Source organism: Pseudonaja textilis, chromosome 2 (genome assembly GCF_049901715.1).
Source record: "Pseudonaja textilis isolate UNSWEBS1 chromosome 2, rPseTex1.2, whole genome shotgun sequence".
Lineage (NCBI taxonomy): Eukaryota > Metazoa > Chordata > Lepidosauria > Squamata > Elapidae > Pseudonaja > Pseudonaja textilis.
The window spans coordinates 83,499,722-83,515,714 of record NC_141991.1 but is presented as its reverse complement, the minus strand read 5'-3'; the positions used below and the strand labels follow the sequence as shown (position 1 = coordinate 83,515,714).

At 35.1% G+C, this 15,993-nt stretch overlaps 1 protein-coding gene across 6 annotated transcripts in view; it reads left to right on the top strand.

The window, feature by feature from the left end:
* Positions 1–15,993, top strand: part of PRELID2 (PRELI domain containing 2) — a 107,320-nt gene that overhangs the window by 36,497 nt on the left and 54,830 nt on the right. For all 6 annotated transcript variants that reach the window (XM_087924487.1, XM_087924483.1, XM_087924485.1 and 3 more), the window contains exon 6: positions 700–764. In XM_087924487.1, the coding sequence (XP_087780613.1) occupies positions 700–764 (65 nt within the window). The remainder of the gene's footprint in view (positions 1–699; positions 765–15,993) is intronic.

Genomic DNA, 15,993 nt, shown 5'->3' with positions numbered 1-15,993 from the left:
GAAAAGAAGATTTTACGGTGTACTGCATTGTTTGAGCTGCTAGTTCTTTGTTACATATACAGAAGTTTCTCCTTTACCAGAGAACAAAAAGATCCCAATTAGTGTGGGGCCTTGAATAGAGCCATTGACATCCATATCTGAAAACCAACAGAATACAGTAAATACTATAATCAAACTACAAAATTTTGATTGGTACCTGGTCAAAATTGCAACAAGCTATAGCTCTAGGTTCCAGTTATGTATATGTTTATGTGTATGTATACACACACATATATTGTCACCTCACTTCCTGAAATATTTGCAGATTGTGACCAGAAAGACATTCAAAATTACTAGCCAAAAGCCCTTCAAGCACTTTATTCATGAAATGTTAAGAATCTAAAAGAGAAACTTTTTTAGGAACTTGTAACTTGTCTTATTGCTTAGTTTTCTATGTAGATTTTTACTTGAGAGCAGCTTTCCCAAAATCGTATGATATGGATAGAATTTATAGAATGCCTTGTTGTTTGACTACTTCCCACAGGACTCTTGTGATTTTATCCTGAAAGTTAGCAGTTTATCAGTGAAACTTGTAAGAGGTTCAGTGCTGGAGGACTCCAAGGGATGGATCCAAGTGTTGATAAAACTGGAAAATGCATAAGGTTATTTGTAAAATACTTAGATTTCAAAGTGATCTAGTCTTGTGATGTTTTTTTACAGAGTATTTCAATCATGGAAAGACTTCTGCAAGACCAGTTTGGAGGGCCTGTTTTATAGTAAAAAATGTGAGTGCGCAGATGAAATGTTTTATTCAATGCAATAATTAACCAAGAAAGTTAAAAGATTTTATAAACCATTTGACTCTGAGCCTATTTGAATAATCCAATTCTTAATTTTTGCTTGTACAAGAACTTTCACAAGTTTCTTTTTCTTTATAAAGAGTTTTAATTTTTTTTTAAAAAAAATACACATACAGAACATAAAACATAAAACCATCTTCTATTTCATATACATATAGTGTGTCAGTTGGTTATAAATCTTTTGTGCCATTCTTTTATAGTCATTTACTCACAGTTTATATCAATTTTCACATTGTCAAACTAACATATGCTTATATACAGTATTTATCAGTCATGAATCATCCATGACTAAACTGTTTGTTCCATCATTTTATACGAGATATTCCAAATTTTATCTTAAAATTTGTTATACTTTCTTTTTTTAAAAAAAATAAATTTTATTGATTTTACAATTAAAACAAACCAACAACACATACATAAAAAGAGAAAAAGAAGGGAGAAGAAAATAGAAAGAAAAAAATAGAAAACAATTAAAAACATTCTCATCTTCAACAGTTTGTAAGACCTCTTTTTAATCCTTGTTTTATGCCATATACACACACCTAATCCTTACATATATCTGTGTATCACTACTATGGATTTATCCTATCCTCTTTTGCCTTTTAGTGTGAAGTCTATCTTTGGTCTATCCATTTGTACCAGCAGTTCCAGCTGTTGTAGAATATTGAGGTGTCTTTATTTTTTAATGCCAAAGTTAATTTGTCCATTTCTGCACAGCTTGAAATTTTTTGAATGATCATATCCTCTGATGGAACATGAAGACTGCTTCAACATTGTGCAAAAGCCAATCTGGCCGCTGTCAAAATGTGTATTATTATATCTTTCACTTTTTTTGATATTTGTTTATCAAAGATCCCTAACAGAAAGGACTCTGGTTTGAATTCTATCTGTTCTCTTGTCATTTCTTCCAGCCAATTTCTAATTTTCTGCCAATATTTTTGAGCTTCTGCACAAGACCACCACATATGGAAAAAAAGTTCCCTCTTTTTTTTTTTTTTTTTTTGCATTTCCAGCAATTTGGACTCATATTGGGGTGCATCTTCGCTAATCTCGAAGGAGGAAGGTGCCATCTATAAAACATTTTATAGGCGTTTTCTTTGTATGCTACCGATTTTGTAATTTTATTATTTCTACCCCAGACCTTTTCCCATTCTGTTATGGTGATGCTACGTCCTATATTCCTACTCCAGGCTATCATGTTCCCTTTTACAATTTCTTCTTCTAATTCTCCTTCTAATAAATAATTATAAAAGTTTGTTATATTTTTTTTGCCCGATCCTAATAAAATTTTATCTAATTGCTGGAGTTTATTGTTAATTCCAAATTCTTTCTTGTCCTGTTTATATTTTGAATTTGAAGATATGCCCACTGATCAATTTTTAGTCCCCGCTCTTGAAGTTCTTGCCGCGATTTCAAATTTCCTTGTGTATTCAATAGGTCCTTATATTTAATCATTTTAGTGATATCCAGATTATTTGGGTGAATCATTGCCTCCATTGCTGAAATCCAAATTGGTATTTTTAAATAGTGTTTTTTTCCGTATTTTCTTCCAATTAGTTAATAATGAGTCTCTGATTAGGTGTCTGTGAAAATATTTCTGGCTAGTTTTCCCTACATCCCATAAAAAAGCATGCTCTGAAAGTAATGGCCTTCTAAGAATAATATTCTCTTATTGGTTAAATTCACCCATTCCTTCAACCATACTAAAGAGGCTGTACTGTAATACAACTCCCAATTTGGAAGTGCCAGCCCTCCCTTGCTCTTCATATCCTGCATTGCCTTTAAATTTATTCTAGGTTTTTTCCCTTGCCAGATAAATTTTATAGTTATTTTATTAAGTTCTTCAAAAAAAATGTTGTGTACTTTGATTGGGATCGTCTGAAATATATATAGGAATTTTGGAAGAATATTCATTTTAATAGCAGCAATCCTGCCTAATAATGAAAGTTGCAGCTTGCCCCATGTTTCTAAATCCTTCTTTACCTGTTGCATCAATTTATTATAATTATTTTCCTTAAGTGTCTTACAATATGCTGTCAACCATATTCCTAAGTATTTAACTTTCTTTATCACTTGTATTCCCATAACTTCTTCTAGTTCAGTTTTCTGTTTTTCTGTTAAATTTTTAGTCATTAATTTTGTTTTCTTCTTATTAATTTTAAGTCCCGCTACTGCCCCAAATTGTTCTAATTCATTCATCAATTTTTATCCTCTTTCTGTTGGTTCCTCAATGAAAAAAATCATATCATCTGCAAACTCTTGCAACTTATATTCTTCTTTCTTAACCTTTAATCCTTTTATGTCTGGGTTCTGTCTAATTCGCATTAGTAATGCTTCTAATGATAATATGAAGAGCAGGGGTGAGAGTGGGCAGCCCTGTCTGACTCCTTTTTCTATTTTTATTGGGCGGGTATATTCCCCGTTTATTATAATATCAGTCTGTTGTGTATCATAAATGGTTGTTATAATATTTTCAAATTTGGTGCCTAAATTCATATTATAAATGTTTTGGATTAAAAATTGCCAATTTAAATTATTGAAGGCCTTCTCTGCATCTAAAAACGTAAGTGCAATTTGTTTTTTGGGGTGGGCTTCATAAAATTCTAAGACATCTAGTACTATTCTTAAGTTGTTCCTGATTTGTCTGGTCGGGAGAAATCCATTTTGATCTTCATATATATGCTCATTTAACATTCTTTTTAGTCTACTTGCTATAATAGAAATGAATATTTTGTAATCAGTATTTAACAGTGAAATCGGCCTATAGTTATGTATATATCGGGGATCTGAATCCTCCTTCAGGATCAGCGAAATCAATGCCCCCCTCCATGAGTCCGGCGTCCTGGCTGCCAATAAGACGTCATTAAAAACTTCCACCATAAGAGGTCCTATTTGTTCTGCTATTGCCTTGAACAGCTCCCCTGGAATACCATCTGGTCCCTGGAATTTATTGTTTTCTGGTTCTCCATTGCTGATTTCAGTTCAAACCAAGTAATGTCTTTGTTTAATAATTCTTCGATTTCTTCCCCAATTGCTTTATCCTTCACTTCATCTAAATAGTTTCTTATTCTGTCTTCATTAACTTCTTCCTTTTTATATAACTCTTCAAAATACTTATGGGAAATTTCTTTTTTCTGTTCTATTTCCTGTTGTATATCCCCCTTTCCATCTATTAGCTGGTACATCAATCTCTTTTCTTTCCTTTTTTTTAAGTCTATATGATAGCCATCTCCCTGGCTTATTAGCATGCTCAAAATAAGTTTGTCTAGTTGTATTCAAATTTATAATCATTCTCCCTTGTTCAATTCAATTCAATTTATGTTTAGTTATTATTATTTGATTTTGCAATTTTGAATCCTTTGGGGTACTCTGTAATTGAGTTTCTAATTCCTTAATTTTTTGTTGTAATTTGTTTTGCTGGGCGTATTTTTCCTTATTCCTCTTGGCGTTATAAGAGATTGTTATACCTCTTATTACTGCCTTCACTGTATGCCATTTTCCTTTAAGAAATAATTTAATTCATCCTTGAGTTTGTTGGTGTATTCTTTTTCTCTTATTAACTGAGTATTTAACGTATATTTTTTCTTGGGTTTTTCCCTACCCTTCCATATTATCTGAATTGGATTGTGATCTGCCCATTCATTAGGTAAAATTTCAATCCCTTTTATCTCATTTGCTATTTCCCAGTTCATCCATGCCATATCAATTCGTGTCCATATTTGATGAGGATTTGAATAGAATGTAAATTGTTTTTTCTCGGGATTTAATCTTCTTCATATATCAGTCAATTTAACTCCATCATTTCCATACATATCTTGGGAAGCTCCCTTTCCCCCCCTTTGTTCTTCCCCCCATTACTGTGGTCTTTTTGATAATCAGAAATAGAATTAAAGTCTCCTATGATACAAATATTTCTTTTTTCCAATCCTACTATTTTTCCATAAAGATGCTTAAAAAACTCTTTGATCTCCATTCAGGGCGTAGATTACCACTAAGAGAATTGGGATGGCATTAATTCAGATTTGCAAAACCAGAGTTCTTCCCTCAGAATCCGAGCATATTAAATCTGCTTTCAAATCCTCTTTAACATATATTGCAATCCCTTTCTTTTTCCCCATGTCTGCTGGTGCGGTAAATAGCTTCCCTAATTTCGAACATTCTAGGTATATTTCATCTGTTTTCTTTATATGAGTTTCTTGTAGGCATATTATATCAGCGTTTTATTTGATTAGTTTAGCTATTATCCTTTTCCTTTTTATCGTCGAGTTTAAACCATTTATATTAATTGATAGTAATTTCTTTTCTTCTTCCATTTATTTAATTCTGTTTCGCTCTTTGTCTTGTAATGGCTCCGGTCTCTCCTTGTGCCTGAAGATGTGTCCTACTTTCTTCTCTCTCCTGATGTAGATGAGTATTTCCTTGATTTCCTAAAGTTCAATCTCTGTTCTTATGATAGCCTTGATCTTCCTGGGAGTTTGTTTCCAGTTCCTCCTTACTGCTCTGGTCTTCCGGACCTACCAATCGCTCATAAAATTCCTGGGCCTTTTCCATGGAGTCTATTTTAATTTTCCTTTCGTTCCAAAAAACTAACATCCCCTCTGGGATTAGCCATTTAAATACGATTCTTTTCTGATTTAGGTAAGCTGCTAAGAACTTGTAGTCTTGTCTTTGTTCTCTTATTCTTCTTGGTATTTCTTTGAGAATCAAGACTTCTTTACCTTTATACGTGATTGTTTCATCTCTTGACATCCTATATATGATATCCCGGACACTCCTTCTCGCAAATCGTGTATGGACTTCTCTTGGGCATTTGTGGCATCTCGCATAATTAGTGCTAATCCTGTAAACTTCATCAAACTCCTTAAGATGTCATCTTTATCCTTTTCCAATAGTCCAGCCAGTATTCCCGCCATTAGTTGTTCCAGGTCTTCTTCTTTGGATTCCATTACATTTTGGAATCTCAAGTATGTAGCACCCTTGTCCATCTCTAGGTAGACCAGTGAGTCCTCCATTTCTTAACACACATTTTTTAATTCTTCATCTACCCTTTCTAATTTCCTTTTGGTTCGTTCAGTCCTTTTCTCTACCTCTTTTATTGTTGCTTCATTTTTCTCCAAGGCCTGCTGTAATAATCCAACTTTGTCCTCTACTTTGGAGATACCCGCTTTCATTTCTGCTTTTAATTTCCCCATCTCCTCTTTTAGTTCATTGATATCTGCTCTCATCTCGTTATGGTTTTTCATCATTGTTTCTTACAGCTTCGTCATCAATTCCTGTAAAGTCAGCAAAATTGATTGGATGTTGGCATTCAAGATGTTAGCTTGTTTCTCCACTGGTAATGTTCCTTCTGTGGTTTTTTTGTGCCATGGGCAAAGCTGTTGCTGATGTAGTTGTTAATGTCGGGGTGACCTTTCTTCCAGTTTTCAGAGCTGTAATAGTTGTGGAAGTCATTTCTTTTAAGATTTGTTTCTGTTGTTGTACTATATTAATTATATTATCCCAAATTAACATTCAGTGATAGAATCTCTCTATTAGGATTGACCGGTATCTAATTATTTAATCTATCTATTGCTGGATAGCTGTGCTCTTAACTGGTTACTGGAGTATAAGTACCCATATATAAAAATATTCTGTATTATTTTAAATTCTAATTCTAAATCTCATATATAATTTTATAAGGTCTATGCTCAGCCTCTGTACATAATATATATATAGCATTCAGCTTTGTTCAGGTATTTTCCCACATTATTGTAGTTGTGCTTTTAAAGTTGTAGCAACGTTTCGGCAGAATCTCATCTGCCATCATCAGGCTTCTGTATAGTGTTCATATAAGTACCTACGAAAACTTGAGAAAATATATATATATGTGTGTATATATATATATATATGTTTTCCATATATATTATCCAAATCCAACTATATTTAAATATTATAAATAAATATGTGTATTTATCTAACCTTATTTTAAATTTTCTTAAACACAAACAGTTTTACATTCTTCCCCAAGTGGATTAATTGTGATCATACAATAAATTATAATATTAATACATAAAATCCTATACTTATTAATTAAATAATACTTAATGTTCTTACTATTTTCCCTATATATCTAATCAAACTATAACTATCACTATTATTAATAAATCAATTGATTCAATTATTTAACAATCAGTTACAACAATCAATTTTCCTTTCCCCAGTATGCATATTTATAATCATTATAAAGAGAGAATAAAGAAGGAGAGATAGTTCATCATAGCACCAGATGGAGGGAAAAAGAAGAGAAAAAAAATTCAAGCAAATGTATACAGAAAAAAGGGAATAAAAAAAGGGGAAAAAGGAATTTTGAAGTAAGTTTTTAGCTTTCCGTCTCTAAGTTTGAGAGCTTTCACTCCAAACGCACCAGAAGTGGGGAGGTAAAAAATGCTGAGTAGTGACTGCAATTACACAGTATCTCCACACATTCGGAAGCTTCCACTTTTACTTTTTGTGTTAGCGTTCTTAAGTTCAATTTTCCTGATTTTCTTCAGATGGAACCACCTCCTCAATTAGATCAGTATGCTCCCTAAAGGGCTGTTAAGTGGGTTATATCAGTTATATACGATAGCTTCAGGGTTTCTAAGTATCGCCTGTGGCGCCACACTGTTTCTGTTCCATCAGCTCCAATCTTCTTCCTGTCTCCGCTTTAATAAAGTCTTTCAGAATAAAAATCAAATGAGATAGTCCAAATCCTCCACAACTTCCAGGCACCTTCCAGCCGCTAGTCTCCCAACCTCGTAAACTTCCCTTTTTACTCATTATTGTCCTCTCTTCTGTCTGCCAAGCCCTTTCACTTTCACTTGCCTCACATCCGCTTTTTGGCTGCTTTCTTTTAGGGCTCCGGACAGACACTTGCAACAGCCTTATAAAAATCTATGGCATTCCAGTCCTCCTCTCCGCCGCTATTTTTCTCTTCCACACTCTTCCCCAATGATCTCACAAACTGTCACTCGCTTCTTTACATCGGTGGCAGTCTGGACTTTGGAGCCGCCATTGATGGGGGGCTGTTTCTTTCTCGTTGGGCTCTGGAGGGCTCCTCTTCACTGCAGGGGGGTTGCCTTCCCCACACTGCAACCTAAGTCTCCCCCCCGCCAGCACAAATCTCTCCGGGACTCGTGCACCCTCAGAGGATCGCGCCAACTGCAAAAAGAGATTAACTGAAACCACAGATGGGCTTCTGCACCTCTGTTCATCCTTACCTTGCTACCAGAAGTTTTCTAAAATTTATGTTATACTTTCAACCAATTGTTATATATGTCTATGTTTTTTTTTAATCAATCTATTAAATTTCTATCACAGAATTATCTAGTCTATTACATTACCATGTCTTTTTATCTAACCATTGATAAAACAAATCCCATATCATATAAAATCGTTTATCTTCTTGTTCTCTAATTTCAAATGTCAATTTACTCATTTCAGCACAATCCATAATTTTCTTAATAACTTCCTCCTGCATAGGTATTTTATTGTTTTTCCAATTCTTGGCAAATACAATCCTAGCTGCTGTTAATCCATTTATAATCAAACATTTCAACTCTTTGTTGTATATTTCCAGTATAATTCCCAATAAAAAGATCTCTGGTTTAAAGTCTTTATGTTGTTTTATCATTTTTTCCAACCATGTGTGGATTTTAGTCCAATATTTCTTTGCATCTGAGCATGTCCACCACATATGGTAATATGAACCAGGTATCTGACGACATTTCCAACATTTATCCGATTTATTCTTAAACATTCTCGCAAGTCTCGTTGGGGTTAGATGCCACCTGTAAAACATCTTATACAGATTTTCTTTATATGCAGTTGACATCATTTTATAATTTTGAGACCACAATTTTTGCCATTTCTCTAAATCAATCCCATATCCAAAATTTTCCCCCCAATCATTGTTTAACTTGTTCCTCCTCCAATTTAAATTATAATAAGTGTCCATAAAGTTTTTTAATTACCTTTTCATCAGTACCCATCAAAATTTTATCTAAATCAGTCAACTTATCATAAGTACCTTCTGTTTTAACATCTTTATCAAATCTAGATTGTATTTGCAAATATGAAAACCAGTTCATTTTTACACCTTGTTCTTCCAACAAGCGTTGGATTTCTAAGCGTTGCATAGATTTAAGTTCACCCTTTTCATTCAATATCTCACTATATCTAACTGTTTGTTCCCTTTTATATATTATTGGATAAGAAAAAGCCTCAATGGTAGATATCCATAATTGAATTTTTAAATAATATTGTCTTTTTATCTTCTCATTCAAAAACAATTCCTCTCAAATATAATGTCTTCTAAAATACCCCTGTGTTTTAGTTTCCTTATACCAAAGGAAGGCATGCCATCCCAAGAGCAAGTCATGCTCTTCTAAGGTCAATAGTCTATTGTTTTTTAATGTTATCCATTCCTTTACCCACATTAATTTTGTCGCCTGGTAATACAATTCCCAGTTAGGCAAGGTAAACCTTCCTCTTATTCTTGCATCTTGTAACAATTTTAATTTTATTCTTGCTTTTTTACCCTGCCAAATATATTTCAGCACAATTCTGTTTAAGTCTTCAAAAAACTCTTTCCCTAGTCAAATAGGAATTTTCTGGAATAAATACATTCAAAGCAATACATTCATCTTAATTGTACATATTCTTCCAATCAATGATAATTATAAGTTTCTCCATTTTGTCAAATGTCGCAATCTGCTGTTTGAGATTAAGATAATTATCCTCCTTCAGTGTGCTATATCTTGGTGTGATTGTACACTGCTCAAAAAAATAAAGGGAACACTTAAACAACACAATGTAACTCCAAGTCAATCACACTTCTCTGAAACCAAACTGTCCACTTAGGTAGCAACACTGATTGACAATCAATTTCACATGCTGTTGTGCAAATGTAATAGACAAGAGGTGGAAAGCATAGGCAATTAGCAAGACATCCCCAATAAAGGAGTGGTTCTGCAGGTGGTAACCAGAGACCACTTCTCAGTTCCTATGCTTTCTGACTGATGGTTTGGTCATTTTTGAATGCTGGCGGTGCTTTCACTCTAGTGGTAGCATGAGACAGAGTCTACAACCCACACAAGTGGCTCAGGTAGTGCAGCTCATCCAGGATGGCACATCAGTGCGAGCTGTGGCAAGAAGGTTTGCTGTGTCTGTCAGCGTAGTGTCCAGAGCATGGAGGCACTACCAGGAGACAGGCCAGTGCATCAGGAGACGTGGAGGAGGCCATAGGAGGGCAACAACCCAGCATCAGGACCGCTACCTCCGCCTTTGTGCAAGGAGGGACAGGAGGAGCACTGCCAGAGCCCTGCAAAATGACCTCCAGCGTGCCACAAATGTGCATGTGGCTGCTCAAACAGTCAGAAACAGACTCCAAGTGGGTGGTATGTGGGCCCGACATCCACAGGTGGGGGTTGTGCTTACAGCCCAACACTGTGCAGGATGTTTGCTGTTTGCCAGAGAACACCAAGATTGGCAAATTCGCCACTGGCATCCTGTGCTCTTCACAGATGAAAGCAGGTTCACACTGAGCACATGTGACAGACGTGACAGGATCTGGAGATGCCGTGGAGAATGTTCTGCTGCCTGCAACATCCTCCAGCATGACCGGTTTGGCAGTGGGTCAGTAATGGTGTGGGGTGGCATTTCTTTAGGGGGCTGTACAGCCCTCCATGTGCTCGCCAGAGGTAGCCTGACTGCCATTAGGTACCGAGATGAGATCTTCAGACCCCTTGTGAGACCATATGCTGGTGCGGTTGGCCCTGGGTTCCTCCTAATGCACGACAATGCTAGACCTCATGTGGCTGGAGTGTATCAGCAGTTCCTGCAAGACGAAGGCATTGATGCTATGGACTGGCCCGCCCGTTCTACAGACCTGAATCCAATTGAGTATATCTGGGACATCATGTCTCGCTCCATCCACCAACACCACGTTGCACCACAGACTGTCCAGGAGTTGGGGGATGCTTTAGTCCAGGTGTGGGAGGAGATTCCTCAGGAGACCATCCGCCACCTCATCAGAGCATGCCCAGGTGTTGTAGGGAGCTCGTACAGGCACGTGGAGGCCACACACACACTTCTGAGCCTCATTTTGACTTGTTTTAAGGACATTACATCAGAGTTGGATCAGCCTGTAGTGTTTTTTTCCACTTTAATTTTGAGTGTAACTCCAAATCCAGACCTCCATGGGTTGCTAAATTTGATTTCCATTGATAATTTTTGTGTGATTTTGTTGTCAGCACATTCAACTATATAATGAACAAAGTATTTAATAAGAATATTTCATTCATTCAGATCTAGGATGTCTTATTTTTGTGTTCCCTTTATTTTTTTGAGCAGTGTATATCCCTAAATACTTAACCTTGTTTGTGACCTGTATTTCTAAAACTTCTTCTAACTCTTTCTTTCCTCTTACTAACATATTCTTTGTTAATATGTTTGTTTTATCTTTGTTTATTTTCAAACCTGCTACTTTCCTATGTTCTTCTATTTTTTCTATTAATTTAGGTGCTGTTTCCTATAGATCTTCTAATATAAATACCAGGTCATCTGCAAAAGCTTGCAATTTATACTCTTCCTTTTTGATTTTCATTCCTTTTATTTTTTTTTGTCTTCTATAATATTCCTATGCAGCACTTCCAATGTTAACACAAACAGCAGGGGCGACAGTGGACAACCTTGCCTTGTCCCTTTTCTTATATCTATAGATTCTATTAGTTCTCCATTTACTATAACCTTTGCAATTTATTCATCGTATATCATTTCAGTGGCTTGAATGAATTTTTTTTACCAAAGTCCATTTGTTCCAATTGCAATAACATAAATTGCCAACTCATATTGTCAAAGGCTTTTTGTGCATCTAAAAACATCAAAGCCATTTGCTTCTCAGGATGTGCCTCATAGTATTGCAGAGTAACCGAAATAATTCTCACATTGTCTTTTATTTGTCTCTTTGGCAGGAATCCATTTTGATCAATATAGATTAAGTTATTTAAATGTCTTTTTAGTCTTTCTGCCAAAATTGAAGCAAAAATTTTATAGTCTGAATTTAATAGGGATATAGGTCTGTAATATTTAACTTGCTGCAGGTCTGTATCTTCCTTTGGTATATGCTTCTGTCCATGTTTTGGGTATTCTTTTCTTTAACATAACTTCGTTTATAACTTCTAATAGGTGAGGATTCAATATTTCCTGGGAAGTCTTGTAAAATTCCGCTGGTAAGCTATCTGGACCTGGTGCTTTTCCAACATTCTGTTTTTTTTTTAAGGCTTCTGTTCCATCATTGTTATATTCCCTTCTAGCATCGTTTCAGTATCTTTAGGTATTTGGGGTAAATTCGCTTTCTGCAAATATTGCTTAACTTTTTCTTCTTGAATATTCTCTTGAAAATACAATTTCCCATAGTAATCTTGTATAAATTTTTTTCTTCTCATTTCCATAGCAAGCATGTCCTTCATTTATTAGTTGGCTAATCCTTCTTGATTCTTTCTTCTTTCTCAGTTTATAGGGTAGCTATCTACCTGGTTTATTTGCATCTTCAAAGTAATTCTGTTTAGCATTTTTAATTTTTTGTGCTAGTTCCTCTTTTTCCATTAGTCCCATCTTATGTTTAATTATATCCATTTTATTTTTATCTTTTTTTGCGGGGACTTCTGTAAGTCTTTTTCCAATTTTTTATAATCATCTTCCAATATTTTGAAAGTCTTTTTCTGTTTTATATTTCTTTTGCTTGTATAGTCTATTATCAAGCCTCTTGTGTAGGCCTTCATCGTGTCCCAGAGGTTCTGTAGAGATGTATCCTCTTTTCTATTTTCTTTAAAAAAGAAAGCAAGTTCTTTCTCTATTTTCTGTTTGAAGTCTTTTTCTTTTAATATTGTATTATTTAAGGTCCATCTGGATCTCCTCTTATATCCTTTCCAAGTAACTGTCACTGGATTATGGTCTGCCCAAGTGCTTGTTTCTATTTCAATCTCTCGTATGTTAGCCAGTAATTCTGCTGACATCCATATCATGTCTATTCTAGACCATGTGAAGCACGTCTGAGTAAAAAGTGTATTGCTTACTCTCCACATTTCTCTCTCCCCATGCATCTTTTAAGTTGAATTCTTCTGTTATTCAAAAGAAAGATTTTGGTAATATCTTTCTAGCTTTCTTTGTTGATTTCTGCATTTTGTAGTCCAACCGATAATTAACTATTCCATTAAGATCTCCCATCATACAAATATTAGCATAGTCCAGTTCAATTATTTCATATGTAATTTCCTGTAAAATTCTTCTTGGTTATCATTTGGAGCATAAATTGTAATGAAAAGTGTTTTAACATTATTGTCCATTATTTCCACCATCAAAATCCTTCCATCGTCATCTGTGTAAATTAATTCTGCCAAAATTGTGTCTTTAACATATAAAACCACACCTCTTTTTTTAGATTGTGCCAGTGATGCAAATAATTTCCCTAATTTTTTTTGTTTCAGTATATATTCATGTTTTTTTAATATATACTTCTTGTAAGCAAATTATATCTAATTTTAATTTCTCTAGTTTATGAAATGCTTTCCTTCTTTTAGTAGCCAAGTTAAGTCCATTTATGTTAATCGTAATCAATTTTCTTTCATCCATGTTAAGCTTTGTGAGGGGTTTTTATTGCTCTAGTAGGTCTTAATTCTCGCTGCTCTCTGGGTATACCACTACTGCACCTTCTTCTTTCTCCTTTTCAATTACTGCTATACACTCTTCTTGGAATTCAGTTAGTGACTCTTCCTTTCTAGCTTCTTCCTCCTTTCCTCTGAAATATTCTATGTAGAATAGCTCAGCTTTTTCAACTGTGTCAATTACGTGTCTTTGTTCCTGCCAGGTGAACAAGAAGCCTTCTGGCATCAGCCATCTGTAATTTACTCCTCTTTTAAGTAACTCTTTGATCAAAAGTAATATTCTCTTCTCATCTCTCTTAGTCTTCTTGGTACCTGTTTCAGCACCACAATTTCTTTATCTTTGTACTTTAAAGTTTTCTCTCTTGCCACTTGGAATTTCTGTGTCTTAATAATCTTTTTAGTGAATCTGATATGAACTTCTCTTGGTAGTCTCTCATTGCGTATCTTGTATAGACATGGAACACTTCATCCATCCCATCCATCATCTTCTCTTTAGTTATCTCTTAATGCTTCTGTCAGTATTTCTGTCATTATTTCAGCAAGATTTTCACCTTTCCCTTCTACATTTTGAAATCTTAAGTGAAATTATGATCTGTCAATTTCCCATCCTAATGGTTCGCATCTGCCCTTCTCAACATCTCTCAATCGAGTATCAATATCTCCATTTTTCTTGTCCCTTTGTGTATCTTCTTCAATTTTTTAAAATCTATCTTCATATTGCATCATCTGTTGAATATTTTCTACTTTCTCATCTGTTTTTTCAATTCTTTGCTCAATATTCTCAATTCTCTTTTCAATCTTCTGAATTCCTTGCATAATCATCTGTAATGTCACTTCCTTCTTTTTCTCCCGTTGCAAGATTGTCTGTATTGACCATTGTCCTCCAGATGGTGAAGAGGCTATTGGTATTGAGGAAGCTGGTGCTGTTGTCTTTCTGCTCATCTTGTAGTGCTTACCTGAAGAGAGGGAGAAAGAAAAAAGAGAAAAGGAAAAAAAAGGAAAAAAAAGGAGTACAGGCAGGCAATTGCCATTCCAAAAAATAAAAAGGGAAAAAGAAAAATCTTCAGGCACTTATGTACCTTAATCCAATTATTTCTCTTAATAAAAGAGAGAAAAGGAAGAGGATAAAGAAAGAAGTAAAAAAAATACGTTCTAGTTTCTGGAATAGAAGTTTAAAATCTAAATATTAAAATCCAATTGTGGGGGGGAGTAAAAAAGGAGATGGAAAATAACCTAAAGTTAAGCCAGTCACTGCCACTGAGTATCCAAGGCTCTTTGATAAATCAACTCAGTGTTTCTGGTTCCAGTATTTTCAAGGTCACTTCAATCTTCTCTCTTTCAACTTCAGCTCAAAGCTCTAATTATTTAGTTTCACAGATGGGCACCTGTATAAACAATCTGCCATGCTCATCCCACTATCTTTTCCAGTGCAAAGCTCAGAGTCTTTGAGTATAGCACAAGTACATAAACAAACTGAGGAAAGAAAAAAACAGTGTGTCCAAGCCTCTAGATGGCAGTGCTACTTTTTTTCCCCTTCACTTTCACTCCCCCCCTCATGTATTCAATACCAGAAACAAAAAAAGAAAATTGAATCCTTCCTTTTTTTTGAAAAAAATAAAAATAAAACTCAAATCCAAAAGAAGAGTTTTAATCAAAGCAGACTTTCAAAAAATTGCTAAAAAAAATAAAAATAAAAACAAAGATGGAAAATTTAAAAGAAACCAGTCCAGTTTAAAATTCAGTAACTTTACCAAATTCAAAGTTCCAGTAAAAAGGGAAAAGGAAAAAAACTTTCACTTCAATGCTTAATTTTGCCGCTTAAACACTTTTCTCTTCACTTTTAATTTCACTTTAAATCTTTCAGGGTGTTCTCTTCAAGCAATAATAGGTAAAAGTTCATCTCACCAAACTGACACACTTTCCTTCAATCTCTTCCATTCCGGAGCTGTCTCAGCTTCAGCAGCTTGAATGGCTGCTTCTCCGATGCCAGCAAAAGGGCTTTTCCTGGATCGACCAGGGACTTTGCAATGTCCCTGGGATCGACAGGATGTGCCCTCCTCAGTCACTGTCTCTACGGGACGGTTTAGGTCCGGTGGGACCATTCTGCAAGATATCAGCGGCAATCTTGGAGCTTCAAGATTGCATGCTGTATTGCTGAGATGCCAGCTCCCCCCCAAGTTTCTTTATGACTCATTATAGTGTTAGCCTGAAGCAGCCACAAAAAGTAAGAGTGGTTCTTCCTTTGAGTTCCCATGCATGGTAAAGCATCTCGTTTCAAGACCTTACTAGAGCCACACTAGGCTTTGCTTGACCAGGACTAGTACTTGAAGCATTTGGCTAAATTCTCATAGCATATTTTGTCACATAAATAATCTTGTGTGTGTGTTTGTGTGTGTGTATCTCCCAGCCATATTTAAATGAGTTGTTCTGAAGTTGGTTGATGCAAAATAGAAATTAGATCAGTCAATCAA